This window comes from Sminthopsis crassicaudata, chromosome 2 (genome assembly GCF_048593235.1).
Source record: "Sminthopsis crassicaudata isolate SCR6 chromosome 2, ASM4859323v1, whole genome shotgun sequence".
Classification (NCBI taxonomy): domain Eukaryota; kingdom Metazoa; phylum Chordata; class Mammalia; order Dasyuromorphia; family Dasyuridae; genus Sminthopsis; species Sminthopsis crassicaudata.
In genome coordinates this window covers 669,362,531-669,379,991 of record NC_133618.1, presented here as the reverse complement: position 1 = coordinate 669,379,991, position 17,461 = coordinate 669,362,531, and the positions used below count along the sequence as shown (strand labels likewise).

Below are 17,461 nucleotides of genomic sequence, written 5' to 3'. Positions count from 1 at the left end.
ATTCACTGATGGAAACATAACAAAAAAATTAGTAGATACGAACCCACAAGGATGGAATAGAGGATCCCAGGTCGATCAGAAGGTGGCTGGATGTCCCGGTCCTGATCAATGGCTTGGATTGGGGGAGTGACAATGATGGGGTTCAGTTCTTCCTAAAATAAAATTCAGAAAGATTAATTTAGGTGATTCATTAAATATACCAAAACACTTTAATGCCTAAGTTTCTATGTCAGATAGAGGGTGAAAGTATGCATAGTGTTGGGCATGTTGTTAAGAAGTTCTGGGTTCAAGTATCTTCTTTAATAGTTACTGGCTATTGAAAGTGAACAAATAACAGCTTCTCCAAACCTCTGATTTATCCCCTAAATTAGGAACAGATTGATTTTCTATTGATGTAGGCAGTCTTTATTAATGTTTCCATACCATTAAAACTATAGTTTTGATAGAATGATATAATGGATGTAAAAGAGATTTAACAGCACAAATACTTCCCTCTTTATAACTAATGTACATTGGTGCTTAATTAAAAAAAAAAATCATGATCCTATGGAGATTTGGGCACCACAGAAAAAGGCTGTTGGCTTAGATGTAAAATTGGGGAAGCAAGTACAAATCCGACCAACACATATTTATATGTTGTGACCCTGGTTAAGTTGCTTTATTTCCCAAATAGTAGTTAAAAATAATAATAATATCCGATATACTTTCCTCACTATATATCATCCACTCCTTTTTCCCTTTGGTAAGTTCTTCCAACAGCATCCATATTATGGAGGTGCCAAGGTCGCCAACCCCTAATCTTATTTCTGTTTTTCCAACTTTAATATTATGTCTCACGTCTATCTTGTACCAGAAAAAGTGGCTAGCTTAGTGTTTAACACATAAAAATACATTGTAAATGCTTACTAATTGTATTAAAATATTCAAAACCTCATTCTTCAGCACTTAAGAATTCAAGGTGATTGATACTACAAATGCTATTATCCCATTTTACAAAAGGGAAAAATGAAACTAAAAGTGGTACAGCAAGCTTTTGTCTATTTCTTAACCTTGACTAGTGAATGCTATGCTTATGTTTCTCATTTCTCTACAAGTAGCCCTACAAAAATCCACTATTTCTATTCATTTCACATATATCTATCTGTGACAGTGTGCCTAGGGTTTGGAATGGTGGTGATGTTTTATAATGATGTTATTTCATTAAATGCCTTTAAGTTGTGTCTTTAGTAAATTTAGTAAAATTAAATACTTGGGTATGATGAGTTCTGAATACATGAATACCCACAAAGTTCTTTGACTCTTGGTCAGCCTTTTAAGGGGCCTCTTATATGACTGGATGCCCCAAAGATTGCATTGTGGATCTAGGGTCACCCTGGGTTTAATGCTAGAATGAAGGATTTCATAATCAGTTCTCTTTTTCCCATGACATAACATATTTCATAGAAGATCTGATTTCATAATGAATGTAAAGAAAGAAAGAAATTAACATTCAATAAAATTCTCATCTTCCTCAAGGAAATTCAACATTGGAGATAAAAACCTATTGCTTTTTAAGATAAATGTTGGAGCAAGAAGCAAATAAAAAAAAAAAAAAAGATAAATGTTCTATTTGATTCTTGGAATGATTTATAACAATGTAAGTATTATTGTATTTCCTTCCTAAACTACCATTTATGCAAAATCATTTAATATTTAATGTAAATGAATTATATTCAAGTGAAAGATATTTTATAGTTATACTTTTATATAATAGAGGCAGTTATTGCCTCTTGTCTCACAATTAAGCATCCATATCTTGTTATATGCTATTTTTCCTGAAGCTGTGAGGATTAAAATAAAGTTGTCTTTAAAAGTCTTTTCCATCCCTAAATTTAACACCAATCTTTCTGTCAGTGATGATTTTTAATAAAAAATAATTGCCATTTTTTGAAAATTATCAATATTGAGATCCTTCACATACTAGCATTAGTATAATAGTATTTTCCCACAAATTTCATAATTATCACTTTAAAAAATCCAGTCTCATTTCCATATGCATTATCCAAGAGGCACTTGGTAAGGTTCTGGACTCCAAGTTTCTCGTTGCATTAGAGAATTAGGCTCAACCACGTTGGTTGGAAATTTCATTCCAGCTTCACATCTATGATTTTAGAAAGAAAAGGATATTATCTGCCCTTGAGCCTAACCATAGATTTAAGGTTTGGATTTGAAAATGACTTTCATTTTGGGTGAATAGCACCCGGACAGAAGCAGTAGAGTAGTGAGATTGGAAACAGAATCACTGATTTTTGTTAATTCAAAGTAGGACTCAGACTCTATCATTGTGATGTTTGGAAATCATTTAACTTTGTTTGCCTCAGTTTCCTCATCTATAAAAAGATATGGGGAAGGAAATGTTGAATCACTCCATTACCTTTACCAAGAAAACCCCAAATTGTCATGGAGAGGGAGACATGATGAAAAAATGAATGAAAACAATAAGCAGATCAAAAAAAAATCCAAAATAGTCCACATCATATGATCTGCTCATTGCATATGGGTATACATGTGAATTTCTATTTTCTTGAAAGCCCAGCTCAACTGCCTCTTCCCATAGAAATTCTTTCCTTATTCTAACCCCAAACCACCTCCTCCAATGAAATTCATATTATTCTGCAAATGTAGTGCTTTTCCACTAGAAGATTAGTTCTTTAGTAAAGGCTAGAAAAATGCAGATATTTGGTGCTTAATAATCAATGACTGAATTGAAATTGAAATGATGAAATCTAAGTTTTTAAAGCATTTAATTGCCAAAAATATTTTTTTTTGTTAAACCATTTATCTCACAAGAATTTATTGACTCTCCATTGTACAATATTATATAAGGTACTGTCTTCCACATAATAAATGCTGATTAATCCATGCTTCTTGTATTGATTTAAAATGATTTCAATAGTTTTGAATTTCATTTTTATACTTATCAATCAAAATAAATACTGATAAAAAATCCCTAATAAAATCCAGTTGGAACCAAATGTAGACAAAATTAGAAGGGGAGGAAAACACTGTGAAAATATCCAAGGATTTTGATGAAGACCTCATTTGTAAAACATATAGAGAATTGACTCAAATTTATAAGAATACAAGCCATTCTCAAATTGATAAATGGTCAAAGGTTATGAACAGACAATTTTTAGATGAAGAACTTAAAACCATTTCTAGTCATGTAAAAAAATGCTCTAAATCACTATTGATCAAAGAAATGCAAATTAAGACAACTCTGAGGTACTTCTGAGCATCTTTCAGATTGGCTAAGATTACAGGAAAAGGTAATGACAAACCTGGGAGGGGATGTGGGAAAAATGGGACATCAATACATTGTTGATGGAGTTGTGAACTAATCCAACCACTCCATAGAGCAATTTGGAACTATGGCCAAAGAATTATCAAAATGTGCAGAAAAGGATGCACATGTGCAAAAATGTTTTAGCAGCCTTTTTTGTAGTGGCAAGGAACTGGAAACTAAGTAGATGCCCATCAGTTGGTGAGTTGCTGAGTAATTTATGATATAGGTATGTGGCTCTATAAGAAACAATCATTAGGATGATTGCAGAAAGGCCTGACTTAGCAATGTACATGAACTGATGCTAAGTGAAGTGCGTAGAACCAAAAGAACATTGTACACAGAAACAGGAAGATTATGTGATGATCAGCTCTGAGGGATGTGGCATTTTTCAACCATGAGGTGATTCAGGCCAGTTCCAATAGACTCATGCTGGATGAAGCCACCTGCACCCAAAAAGAGTGTTGATCACAACATGGTATTTGCACCTTTTTGTTGTTGTCTTCTTGCTTTTTACTTTCTTTCTCTTTTTTTTTTGCCTTTTGATCCGATTTTTATTGTTCAGCATAATAATTGTAGAAATATACATATATATATTTCTACTATATATATATATATATATATATATATATATATATATATATATATATATATATATAAATTGCACATGTGTAACATATATTACTTGCTTCTAGAGGAAGATACAGGGGAAGGGAGGAAGAAAAAATTGTAATACAATTTTTTTTAACAAGATTGAATATTGAAAACTATCTTTGCAAATACTTTGGGAAAAAAAGCTATTATTTTTTTTAATAAATAAACATAAAGTTTATAAAGTAAAATAAAATCAAATTCACTATTTTTTATCGACAAAAACGCATTCAACTTTCCCCACAACTACTAAAGCTCAAGCACATACTTTACTAGGTCAGAGAAAGGCTTGTGTCAAACCTTCCAGTTTCTTTAGTGCTCAGGCTGGAAATATTCTTAAATTTTTGCCAAGGGAAATGGGTATCAGGAAGAAACAACATATCACCAAGAAGGTAACATTGGTATTGATTGAGGTCAACTTCATACAAAGTATCTTTAGGATTAAGTCAACTATTTTCAATCTCAGTAGATTTAAACAAATTTTTTATCCAAGATTAGGGCAAAATGTCACAATAAATCCATGGATTTCCTGTTGCTTTAACCATATCCATAGGGTTAAAGAAATGTACTAAGAAATTTGCAAGTACCTGGTGTATCATAACAAGTATAGAAATTCTAAAGGGTATTTTTCTCTTGAATCAAAAAAGAAAATATATTTTTTCACTTTCCTCAAATGACATGGACAGCAACAAATTCAGAGATTCAATAACTGCGCATGCCCTGCATATGCAGAGCAATGTGGCTCTTTACAGGTTGAGACAAAATTAAAAAACAATGTTGCAAAGTTTCTGTTATCAGAGATGCCACTGTTGGTTTCAGTTACTCTTGAGAGAATCATTTAGGGAAAGGACCTTCTCAGTCATGGTAAAGAGATAAACACTGAATGAGTGATTGCAACTCTGATCTATGAATGGATATAGAAACTGAACACACTCATATTCCTGACCTACAATTCTTGCCACCGCTGGGAGGGAACTTTTCTAAGTGAGGCTACTATTTCCTTGTTTGAGCTAAAATCTCACTTTCAGGTGAGGAGTTTATTTAATCTTTTTAATCATCTATGTAATTTCGCTAAGAGCTATTATTTTTCTTGGATAAATTAGTTTGTTATTTGCTATTTATGATGGCCTTTTATATAATTAGTATGTGACTGGCTTGGGGTAAACTGGTTAGTATAAGCTAAGGGCCACTCTTCTCCAACCCTTATACCTCTGGAGTAGACAGCTATGAGGTAACTGCTTTGAGAACATTAATACGATTGAATAATGCAAGTTGTCACTGTTGTTGTGCTTATTTTTTATTATATTATTATTATGTTTGTGCAAACTAGTCAGTGGACAAGTTATTTCAACAATGATATTATTGATGCTGTAACCCAAAATATGAGCTATATATATATATATATATATATATATATATATATATATATATATATATATATATATATATATATTATAATTCATAGCATTCTGAAGACTTTCTATTAACCTTTTCTTATTACTGAAGTATCCTGTGTATAGAGCAGTAAATGAAAGCTTAATGAAGAGATTATTAGCTTTTTTAGCTCTGACTTCTGATAGTCATACTTGTGCTCAAGTGGGAGTTAATTATATTTCTTGTTTCTGGGTTTCATAAGTATTTAAAGTCAAGTTCTACAGGCCTGAATGTCTCAGAATTCACTTTCAGTAATTTTTCTGTATTATTGGTTTAGTCACTTTCATATTTCCATGATTAATAGGCTTTACTCAATAATAGTTGCCTTTGCACATGGTTTCACTGTCCCTTGAAGTTATGCTTAAAATTGGATAAAACTAATTTGTCCATTTGAAAATGAACCAATTTGGTATCTGGTTTATTGGATTATTGACTTGTAGATTTTATTTCTAAAATATGTCTTCAATTGTTCCTTTCCTTTCCACTTCCATGACTCATCTTAAGTGTTTAAGCATTCATATTTCTTGCTTAGACTCCTGTCATAGGCTGCTAATTATTCCCCAAATAACTAAAAGTGCAATTACTTTACTTATTTTTTTTTTAAAGATATAACTTCAGTGAGACTTAAAACTGCCACTCTTCAATCCAAGTAAATCTAAAGGAAGTGTGATCACTTTAGATTTTAGAATAGCTCAAGACCTTGTTTACAGATATATACATTTTTTAAAAAAGGATTTATGACAAAAGTTTTCAGCATTTATTTATCCATAATTTTACACATATACACATATACAATAATTTTGCAAGTAGTAAAACTGCACACGTATATTAGTATGCATGTATATTATTGTTTGTTTTTTTTATATAGGATATATGTACATATATATATATAATATTGGGAATTGTATATATATATATATATATATATATATAAGTGCTTTACAAACTCTCTATATAAATATATGTATATGTATAAATGTATAGATATAGATAAATTCTAAAGATGTAGATATATGAAGATTGAACTTTTTCCTAGACAAGGTTAGAAAGACAGTCACAATAATGTTTACAGAAACATGTTTACAAGCCAAATATTTACAGAAACTGAAACATGCAACAGATATTAAATCTCTTTATCCTCCAAAGGGAATTCTAGAAAACCAGGAAAATGGAGAAACAAAAAATGGTCAGTGTAATATCACTTCCTAACACTGCAAACCAATTAATAAGAAAACACATATTCAGTGAGATTGTTAAGCTCTGTCTTTGAACCTACTGTAAATTCAAACCATACATTTCAGGGCTGGAGAGAGCTGAGGTGAATGTGTAACACTATGTCCAATGTGCTTAGTGGGTCAATAGAGAAAAAGAGACCTAATCACATATATATGAGATATAACTAGACATTTCTTATAGAGCAAATTAAAATGTAATGAAAATAAAAATGCTGATTCCAAATGTCACCAAATTAAAGATTGCTGACTAGGATAAATTCTATGTTATATTAAGAAAGAGAAAGATGTTTATTTTTAATTGGAAGTGAATATAATTCTACGCCTTCCTTTGCCTTCCTAGGAATATGGCAGGAATGTGAGTTTTGAAGCATATATTTAGAATTTCATAATTGATAAAAATATTTGAGTTAATAGGAGTATCTAATAATAATGTTTTCCTTGAAATTGAGCTTCTGATGTGAAATCTGAATAGAAATCTTTCTAATGATGGCAGTTAAATATAATCTTTTCAAGATAATCTATTAGGGAATTAAAAAGTCACCCACAATGCTCATTTCCTTTTACTTAATAAAAGGTATGCTCCTGAAAGATTTCTTTTTGAAGAATCAGAGCATTTTATTTCAAGATTCCTGGCTTCCTTTCATTGATACTGATAATTCCTCTCAATGCCCATCCTCCATGCCTGAAACTCTCTCAATCTATGTCATTGCTTTAAAAAAAAAAAAAAAAAAAAAGTTGTACAACATCTTTCAAGAAATAATCAATGAAAATTGCCCTGATATTCTAGAACAAGGGAATAAAATAGTTATTGAAAGACTCTATCGATCAGCTCTTGAAATGAACCACAAAATGAAAACTTCAAGGAACATTATAGTTAAATTTCAGAATTATCAAGTCAAGAAAGTATTGCAAGCAGCTAGAAAGAAGCAATTCAAATATGGAGAAGTTGCAGTGAGAATTACCCAAGACCTACCAGTTTCCAACATTAAAGGACCTAAGGCCCTAGATTATGATATTATGAAACATAAAGAAGATGAAAATACAACTAAGAATCAACTACTCAGTAAAATTGAACATTAGCTTTTAGGGGAAAAGATAGACATTCAATAAAATAGGGGATTTTCAATCATTTCTTGAGCTTAGCAGAAAATTGATTTTCAAATACAAAACTCAAAAAAGATTAAAAGACATAAACAGGGAAAAAATAAATGTTATTTAAAGGTTAAACTGCTTACATAATTACAAAAGTTGATACTTGTAATTCTTGAGAACTGTATCTTTGTTAGAGCAGTTAGGAGTATATGTAGACAGAGATATAAAAAAAAAAGAAATTAAGGGGTGGGAATCAGGTTGTACTGGGAGTAAAGGAAAGGGGAAGTAAAAATGGGATAAATTATATCACATGTGTATGAGCAATACTTGAAACTTAATTTCATTGGGTTTGGCTAAATGGGAATATCATGCATGACTCATTGGTATAGAAATTTATGTTATTATATGTGGAAGTAGTAGACTGATAGAAGGGAGGGCAGGAATAGATGGGGACACCAGTAAGAAAACTGGGGAATGGATGGTAGAAGGCAGTGAAGATCGAGGGAGATGAAGGTCAGAAGCAAAATATGGAAAGAACAAAAGGAGAGAAAAAAGTAGAAATGGAGAAAAATAGCATGAAGGGAAATATAGAATTAGTAATCATAACTGTGAATATAAATGGGATGAACTCTCCCATAAAATGGAAGTGAATAGTAGAGCAGATTGAAAGCCAGAACCCTATAATATGTTGTTTCCTAGACGAGACATGTAAAATATTTTATAATCTTTAAAGAGGTATATGTGTTAACAATTATTAGTATCATTTTGAAAGTAGGAAGAACTAATCTCTTCTAAATAAAGATAACCAATATCTACCCAAAGAGTTATTCAACAATAATTAATGGTTAAAAAGGAAAAAAAAAAAAAAAAAAGACTGGTTAGGAGAGATCATAGATGCCTCTACTTGAACAAAAAAGTCTATCTACATCAATAAAAGAGAAGACACATCAGGAAGAGGCTCTGGGGATCCTTGGGCCTTCAGTCATTTAAATGGCCTATTTCAAACATTTTGTACAGTGGAGGAGCAGAAGAGACACAAAACTATCTGCTAAGATAGATGGGGCTAGTGGGATTGTATCTGCTTCACTGAACCTGTAAAAGACTTTGGAGAATAGTTTAAACAGCCAGAAGCACAACTCAATTCCCATAGTGGGCATTGCTTTCTTTCTTCATTGAATCTGAGTCACCAATAGAATCAGTAACTTCCTATGTACCAGAAACTGATGTTTCACATATCCTTTTCTCTTCCTTGAATTTTTCAAGATAACAGTGCTAATATTCTGGATTTAGACAGAGATGGATTACTTTACCTCTCTGGGTTTCAAATTTTGCCATTTTATATTTAGGGGACCATGTTAAACTCTCCACCACTGAGATTCTGGCTGAGATAATAGTGATATAAATGCCTGCAAGGCAACTTGAGATGTTTTGAAATTTTCATTTCTCAAATGTTTTCTTGTTCTTTCTCCATAGGATCATGGGAAACAACTGAAATTGTAACAATTTCCCTAGAGTCTGATACCTTCTCAAGACCCTTTTCTTTACCCCTGCAGCAATGGCATATTCCATATGGCAATGATTTGCCAATGACCCACTGATGAAGGAGATTGAAGAAAGGTAAGAGAGCAACAGAAATGCCCTAGGTGTAGTCCCTGGAATGATCTTCCATTTTTCTCACTTTCTGATGAACTGTTTATTTCATACCAGAGAATAGGCTTATTTTCACAGAACCACAAAATTTGAAAGAAGGGATATCAATCCGCATCAAAAGCCATGCACATAAGGAATCCCTATTTTAAAATGCCTTCTAGATAGAGTAAACCTCTGACCCAAGACATCCAGGGTGGAAGGACTCACTTTGAAACCACTTTAATTACTTTTGTGTGCTTGACATCAAGTCCAAATATTCTTTTCTGGAACTTCCACTGTTCTAATTCCACATTTGGGGGCCATACAAAAATGTCTAAAAGCCCTTCCACATGATAGTCCTATAGATTTTTGAAAACAACTATTTTCCCTCAACCTATTTTCTTCTCCCAAATAAACATCTTCAAGCAATTCAATGAATACTTATATGAAAAAACCTCAAGTTCCTTTATCCTGACCTAGTTTATTGATGTTACTTAAACTATGATTCTGAGAACTGAACATGTATTTTTAATATTCTGTGATCAAGGCATAATACAAGGGAGAAATTCTTTCTCTAGCTTTAGGAACTTTCCCTCTCTTAATGCAGCCAGAAATTGCATTAGCTCTTTGGGTTGCCACATAAGACTCAAGTTCACCTTGCTATCTATAAAAACCCAAAGTCCATTTTAAGACAAATGTTGTCTAACCCTTCCTTTCTTATCCTGTATTTCAGGTTGAATTATTATATTTATCACTTATGAATTTTATCTTTTATACTTAACTAAATGCATAAAGAAATCCTTTTGCTCCCCTCTTATTCATACAGTATGTTAGCTACTTCAGCCAACTTTGTTGTAAATTTAACAAATATGCTATTCATAGGGTGAGAGTTGGAACATACTCTATTAAAAGTCATTCAAACGATGAAGTAAGTTTTCCCATTGGGAAACTATGAGAACTATATAAGCCAGCTGATTCTATTGGACAGCTCCAATTGATCGGAAATCCCCTTCCTCACTCACATTTATCAAAATGAAATTTGCCTCTTGGCAATTTTCATCTTTTATTTATTTTTTTTTACTACCTCTGCCCTTGAATGTGGTCAAGCTGATCACATACAATCTCTATTTCAACTGACAGATCATCAATTATCTGAAAATGGCTGAGAAACTCAAAGCTGTATGAGATTTCCTGAGTTGCCCATCACTACAAGACATAACCTGGATAAGAACTAGTCTGTATGAACTCGATTTTCCCTGTGTCTATTATTTGGTGGACAGCTAGGTGGCAGTGTGGATAGATCATCAATCTGAGTCAAAAAGAACTGAGTTCAAATGTGGCCTCCTAGCTTTGTGATACTGGGCAAGTCACTTAACCCTATTTGCCTCAGTTTTCTCCTCTGTAAAATGAGTTGGAAAACAAAAGGAAAATATTTTGGCAAGAAAATTTCAAAAAGTTCACAAAGAGGCAAAGATGACAGAAAATTGATGAAAATTTGGGGCGGTGTTATTTTTTTCTAGATGCTGAAACAAATAACTCATGTTGCCTTATTTTTCCTTTCATATAATCAGTTAGTATCCAAAACTTATTGAGTTATTGTCCTTGAGAATAGAGGTTGTGATTGTTGTTGTTTTTCACTTTCTTTATACTTGATGTGCTTAGTATAGTGTTTGGCATATAGAAAAGTACTTAATAAAGGTTTGCTGACTGACACTGATTTAACATAAGAAGGAAACATTTATATTCTTACATTTTATGATAATTCACTTTATTATGAGCAATAACTATTGAGCTCCAGTCTGGTTTATTTAATCCCATCTCTACCTATTTTATTATTAATCATTTTCTATGGCATAAATATCCAAAGATGAAAAAAAAATCTAAACTGCTTAATATGAAAAGCAAAAGCAGTAAAAGGCTCACCAATGATTTTTTCCCCTCTTTTTCTTTTGTCTTTCTTTACTCTTTGAGTTCGATATTGTGTTTTTGTTTTGTTTTTAGTTAGCATTTGCCTTAATTATCCTGAGCTATTTCTGCTAGTAATGAAAACTCTAAATAGGGTTGCTTGGATACAGGAACCAGGGGAGGCTGAAGGTCAAAGAATAAATTTGATTGTTCTTCTTATGTAAAAACAGTGTTTCATTGAGTAAAGATTAGGGAGATGTAGCCAATCAAGGAGGAAGAGATTTTGTTTTGTTTTGTTTTGTTTTGTTTTTATTTTGTTTTGTTTTGTTTTAAATGGAACATACTAAGAAATAGAAACAAAAAAAATAGATGGACAATTAGTAGTCACTTATCAAATTTTGGAATATGCTTCTATGAATTAGCACATTTGAGCCTCACAATGACCCTTAAAGGTGGGTGATACTAATTTTATTTATTCTTTTTCAGAAGCAAGGATTTTTTTAAGATTGTTATTTATATTGATATTTGAAAAAAACATTTGAGCTTAAAATTCTTCCCTTCCATTTCACTATTTCCCCCATCTATGAGAGAACAAATAAAATGTGAATTAATGCAAAACATACTTCCATTTCAGTGATATTTCACAAAAAAGAAAGAAACATGAGAGAACATCATAGTTTAATTTGCTCTCAGAGTTCATTCATTCTCTTTCTTGAGGTATGTAGCATTTCTTCCATCATGAGTCCTTTGGAATTGTGTTAAATCATTTCATTATCAAGATTAGCTAAGTTTTTTACACTTGATCATCATTATAATTTTTCAGTTAATGTGCACAATAATTTCCTGGTTCTTCTCACTTTGTAACAGTTTATACAGAGCTTAACATGTGCTTTTGTTGTTGTTTTTTGTTTTCTAAAAACCACCCCTTTTATTATTTCTAACTGCACAATATATCACAATCATATACCACAGCTTGCTCAGGCCTTCCCCAATTGATGATCATCCCCCCAATTTCCAATTTTGTGACACTAGAAAAAGAGTTTCTATATACAGTTTTCATTTCTGAAAGGTACCTTGGAGTTGTTTTAATTTGCATTTTTCTAATCAGTAGTGACTTGGAACTTTTATTAATATGACCATGTATAATTTTGATATGTTCTTTTGAAAACTCTCTGTTGTATACTTTGGCATTTAACAATGGGGAATGACTTTTATTTTTCCAAATTTGTCTCAGTTATATATTCAACATATATTTGAGAAATTAGGGCTTTGTAAGGGAAACTTGCTCTATTTTTATATTACTTCATTGTCGAGGCTACCTTTAAGCAAAATATAGTCTCTTTTCATTAGGTCTATGCCTTTTCCTTTGGTTTTATCTGAGATCATGATTACTATTTCTTTTTTTTTTTTCTTTCTGCTTCGGTTGAAGCATATTATATTCTTCTACAGCCCTTTATTTTACCTCTATGTGTGTGTCTTTCTGTTTTAAATGTGTCTGTGCTAAATAATCTGCTGTTGGATTCTTGTTTCTGCTCCATTTATATATATATATATATATATATGTATATATGGAGCATATATAATGGGGAAATAGGAGGGGAAGAGGGGAAAGAATGGGAGGAAGTGATTAAAAGCAAAATATATTTTTAATAAAGGAAAGGAAAAAAAAAAAGAGACAAGAAGAAATAGAAGCTATTAGGATGGAGGGGAATACACAGGAATATAAATGGGATGAAATCATCCAAGAATGAAATCATATAGCAGAAATTCCTTCTTGGAACCAATTCTGATGAGAATGAGATTGACTACTACACTGCTCCCTTATGAAGCATCAGTGCCCTTCTTTGCCCTATAACTGTGGCCCAGAACTGCATATAAGCAATAGAGCTGTCAATCAATGCCAGCTACGGACAGTGCCAGCAAAGAGTCCTCTATAATCCTTTTCTGAACAACTAAAAGATCCCCTTGCTGTGTCTAGGCCAAGAACTCCTGAAGCTGCTGTGTGTGGGCTCTGGACAGACCTCCACCCTGTAGGATATATTTCTCCTGATTACCTTTTACGTTTTCTCAAACAGGAAAATTGTGTTGCTCTGATATTTTTTGTTGTTTCTGTTGCTCCAAAATTTCATTGAAGAAGTTTCAAGGGGAGTTTTCAGAGTTTAGCTAAGTGGTTTCTCCTTACTTGCAATCCTGCTTCATTTCTAGAAGGTGCTGTTATTATTCTTATTTTACACACACACACAAACAAAAATAATCCTGATGCTTGGAAAATTAAAATTTTAAAAGGAGTTATAGCACTAGAAATCAATGAATGAATTGATTAACAATCATTTAATTTAATAATGTTTTTTTTTTCCCCTAGAACCTGGGCTTACTTCTGGAAATACAAAGAAAAACAGAAAAGAGTTTTGGATCTCAAGAATTTTATTTTTAATGGGATATTGTATCAGTAGCAGAATTTGAGCCTCCATATTCTTGGCTCCCAGACTAGTGCTTAAACTGTTTCCCCTCTATTTCAAAACTATGTAAAAGAAAAAAAAAAACTAAATGATGCATAAACTTTATCAAACAGAGAATGCATGAGTCAATCTGGAAATAAATCTTGGACTAGGAAAATAAATAAGAAGAGTTCTGGGAAAGGCAGAATTCACTTGAGTGGAAAAGGTAGCCTCAACTCAGTAGTTATAGATTTAAGCCAAAAAGAAAAAAAGAGTTCCAACTTTTCCTGAGCCATTTGAAGATAATCATTCATGAGGACAAGTGATTAGAATGGAAAGAATGCTCAATTTGCAAATGAAAGTTCTAGATATGAATTTTCATTTTGACAATGAATAAACCCTGGAAACTCTCTCTTACCTCTTAAATCAAGCACAAAGTCCCATATTTGCCATCGAAGGTTCTTTATAACTTGGCTCCAATGTGTCTTTTTTTTTTTTTTTTTTTTTCTTGAGGCAATTGGCATTAAAAGTGACTTGCCCAGAGTCACACAGCTAGGAAATGTTAAGTGTCTGAGATCTGATTTGAACTCAGGTCCATCTGACTTCAGGGCTGGCGCTCTCTCCACTGTGCTACCTAGTTGCCCCTCAATGTGTCTTTTGAATTTTTTTAAACTTTAATTTTCAAAACATGCATAGTTTTCAATATTCACCCTTGCAAAACTTCGTGTTCCAAATTTTATCTCCCTGCTTTCTCTCCCCTTCCCTAGATAGCAAATAATTCAATATATGTTAAACATGTGTAATTATTCTACAATTCTACAATAATTCCACAATTGTCATGATACACAAGAAAAATCAGATCAAAAAGGAAAAAAAAATGAGAAAGAGAACAAAATTCATTTAAATTACATCAAAAAAATGAAAATACTATTTTGCACCCCACATTCAGTTCCCATAGTCCTCTTTGTGGTTGCAGATGGCTTTCTCTCCATCTAATGTATCTTTTTAAGGTTTATTATACACATTAATCCCTTTCATGTACTGTCTACTCTATTCAAACTAGCTTCTCTCTCTTCACACTCAAATAATTAACTCCATATTCTAACTCATAATTGTTTACCTTTGCCTTTATGCTAACAAAGGGTAGCTTGGTTGATAGGGGATAGTGCCAAGTCTAGAGTCAGGAAGACCTGAGTTCAAATCCACTCTCAGACACTTACTAGTTGTATGACTCTGGGCAACTCATTGAACCCTGCTCATTTGTAAAATGAGCTGGAAAAGGAAATGCCAAACTACCCCATTATCTTTGCTAAAAATAAATACAAATGGAGTCACAAATAGTCTGACAGGATGGAAAAAATATAAACAATAAATATGTATGTGTGTTTATATGCAGACATATATTTATTGAATATACATATATATTTATATAATATATGTATGTTTATGATATATATGTAGCGCCTTCATTGAGCTTACTCTGCCAATTCACACAGACATTGGCAAATTATATTTTCAGGGAGGCAGTTTTAGTAATTACAGATTTCTTGGGAAAACCTATGGATCATAACATCAAATCTCACAAGCCCCTATGTTTCCATTTAAGATTTAGTGAGTAGTCTCAGTTCTTAGCAAAAGCATTTATTTGGCCAACAAAACAAACACAATAGTTATAGAACATTACTGATCAAAATCTGAGTGCATTTCCCCACAATAATATAGATAGTTCATGGGGGGAAGAATAGGTGCAAACCTAGCATATAATGGTAGTGTAGAATATATGTCAGAAGCACATACAGTCCAGACAACTCATAATTCATAACCAGACAATAGCATATCCCTATCAGGATCAACTTGTGTTTCGTCAAGCAGGTCTTTCAGGAAGTGGGCTACTGATGCTTTTGTATTGAACCCAGTAGACTCCATCACCTCTGTTGGATGGGTTGGTGTGATGAAATCCCTAGATTTGCTTATTTAAGTGCTTACCACCTTCAATCTCTAACTTGGCTGGATATTCAAGTGTTCTTTTCACTTTGAATATTAGAGCACTCTCATCAGCAAAAGTCATGGCTTTAGCCTAAGATCAGTAGAAGTTTCACCTCTTTGATTCTCTGAGAATCAAAGGTTTGTCACCTCCAGGGATAGAGAGAGGATCATTTCTGACAGGACTGAGATGAGTGCTCTAGACTCTTTTCCTTGATAGTTCTTTTTACATAAAATGTTCCAGTAGTACATCGAGAACAGATCTTTATTTGTTCTTCCTTTTTGGATTTCTATTTGGATGCATAGCTGGGGTACCATGGGTGTAACAAAGATACTGCAGCCACCTGTGATGTGGCCAAAATCATTGTCTTGTTAAATTGTTTATTTAAAATAATCATTCAAGTCTTTGCCCCTTTCTAAATTTAATATGAAAATGTCCATTTTTGCCTTCTGAAAATCATTTAAAATACGTAATATGTCACCATCTCTCTTCAAAAAACAGAGATTTGGAATACAGAGAGGCTTAGAGAGACTTACATCAACTGATGCTGTGTGAAATGAATAGAACCAGAAATGAATAGAACTTCAATGTTGTATGGGGATGTATTCTGATGGAAGTGGATATCTTCAACATAAAGAAGATCCGACTCACTTCCAGTTGATCAATGATGGACAGAAACAACTACACCCAGAGAAGGAACACTGGGAAGTGAATGTAAATTGTTAGCACTACTGTCTATCTACCCAGGTTACTTATACCTTCAGAATCTAATACTTAATGTGCAACAAGAAAATGGTATTTACACACATATATTGTATCTAGGTTATACAGTAACACATGTAAAATATATGGGATTGCCTATCATCAAGGGGAGGGAGTAGAGGGAGGGAGGGGATAATTTGGAAAAATGAATACAAGGGATAATGTTATAAAAAATTACTCATGCATATATAATTTCAAAAAAATTATAAATAAATTTTTTTTAAAAAGAGGAAAAAAAGAGATTTAATATTTTCTAAATATTCAGCTTGTTTAATTTCTTGTTAGCCTTATGATGCCAAGAAAGTTACTTGACATCTCTGAATTTTATTTACATAAAAGGTAAAATGGGGATAATAATTATTATGTCTGCTCCCTTAGGAATTGCCAAGGGGTTCACACAAGAAGGTGGATTAGACAGCATTTTGTGAAAAGTTGTATATAAAATCAAAATATGCTTCTATTACTATCTTTAACTCATCAAATGACTGATCATACTATTCTTTCTCATTCTTAAAAGAGGCAAGATTGTTTCTATTATAAGTTCATTTTAAAAATTGTTTTTATAACTTGATTATAACTTAATTAATAAAATAATGATCAAAGTCTATTGCTATATCCAGCAAGAAAAGCAGAGTTTACATTTTTGAGGGGTAGATTTATGATTTCATCAGGATATAAATCTTCCTTCTCTATTTTCTATAACTTAATGTATTAGTTGTCTATGGTATAGGAATGATAAATGATCAGTCAGTATGTGTCAGAGGTGATTTTGTGGGGTTTTTTGTAAATAGTATTTTTATTTTCTCCAATTACATGTAAAATAGTTTTCAACATTCATTTTTATAAGATCTTGAATTTTAAATTTTCCCCCTCCCTATCTCCCATCCTAAAATGGCAAGCAATAAGACAGATTATATGTGTATAATCATATAAACATATTTCCACGTTACTCACATTGTGACTTTCCCTTCCCAAAGTGACAATACAATGCTTCTATCTGCATGGAGAC

At 32.4% G+C, this 17,461-nt stretch overlaps 1 protein-coding gene across 1 annotated transcript in view; it reads right to left on the bottom strand.

The window, feature by feature from the left end:
* PCDH15 (protocadherin related 15) overlaps positions 1 to 17,461 on the bottom strand; it is a 2,229,510-nt gene that overhangs the window by 489,724 nt on the left and 1,722,325 nt on the right. The window contains exon 13 of the mRNA XM_074297067.1: positions 44 to 152. Within this exon, the coding sequence (XP_074153168.1) occupies positions 44 to 152 (109 nt within the window). The remainder of the gene's footprint in view (positions 1 to 43; positions 153 to 17,461) is intronic.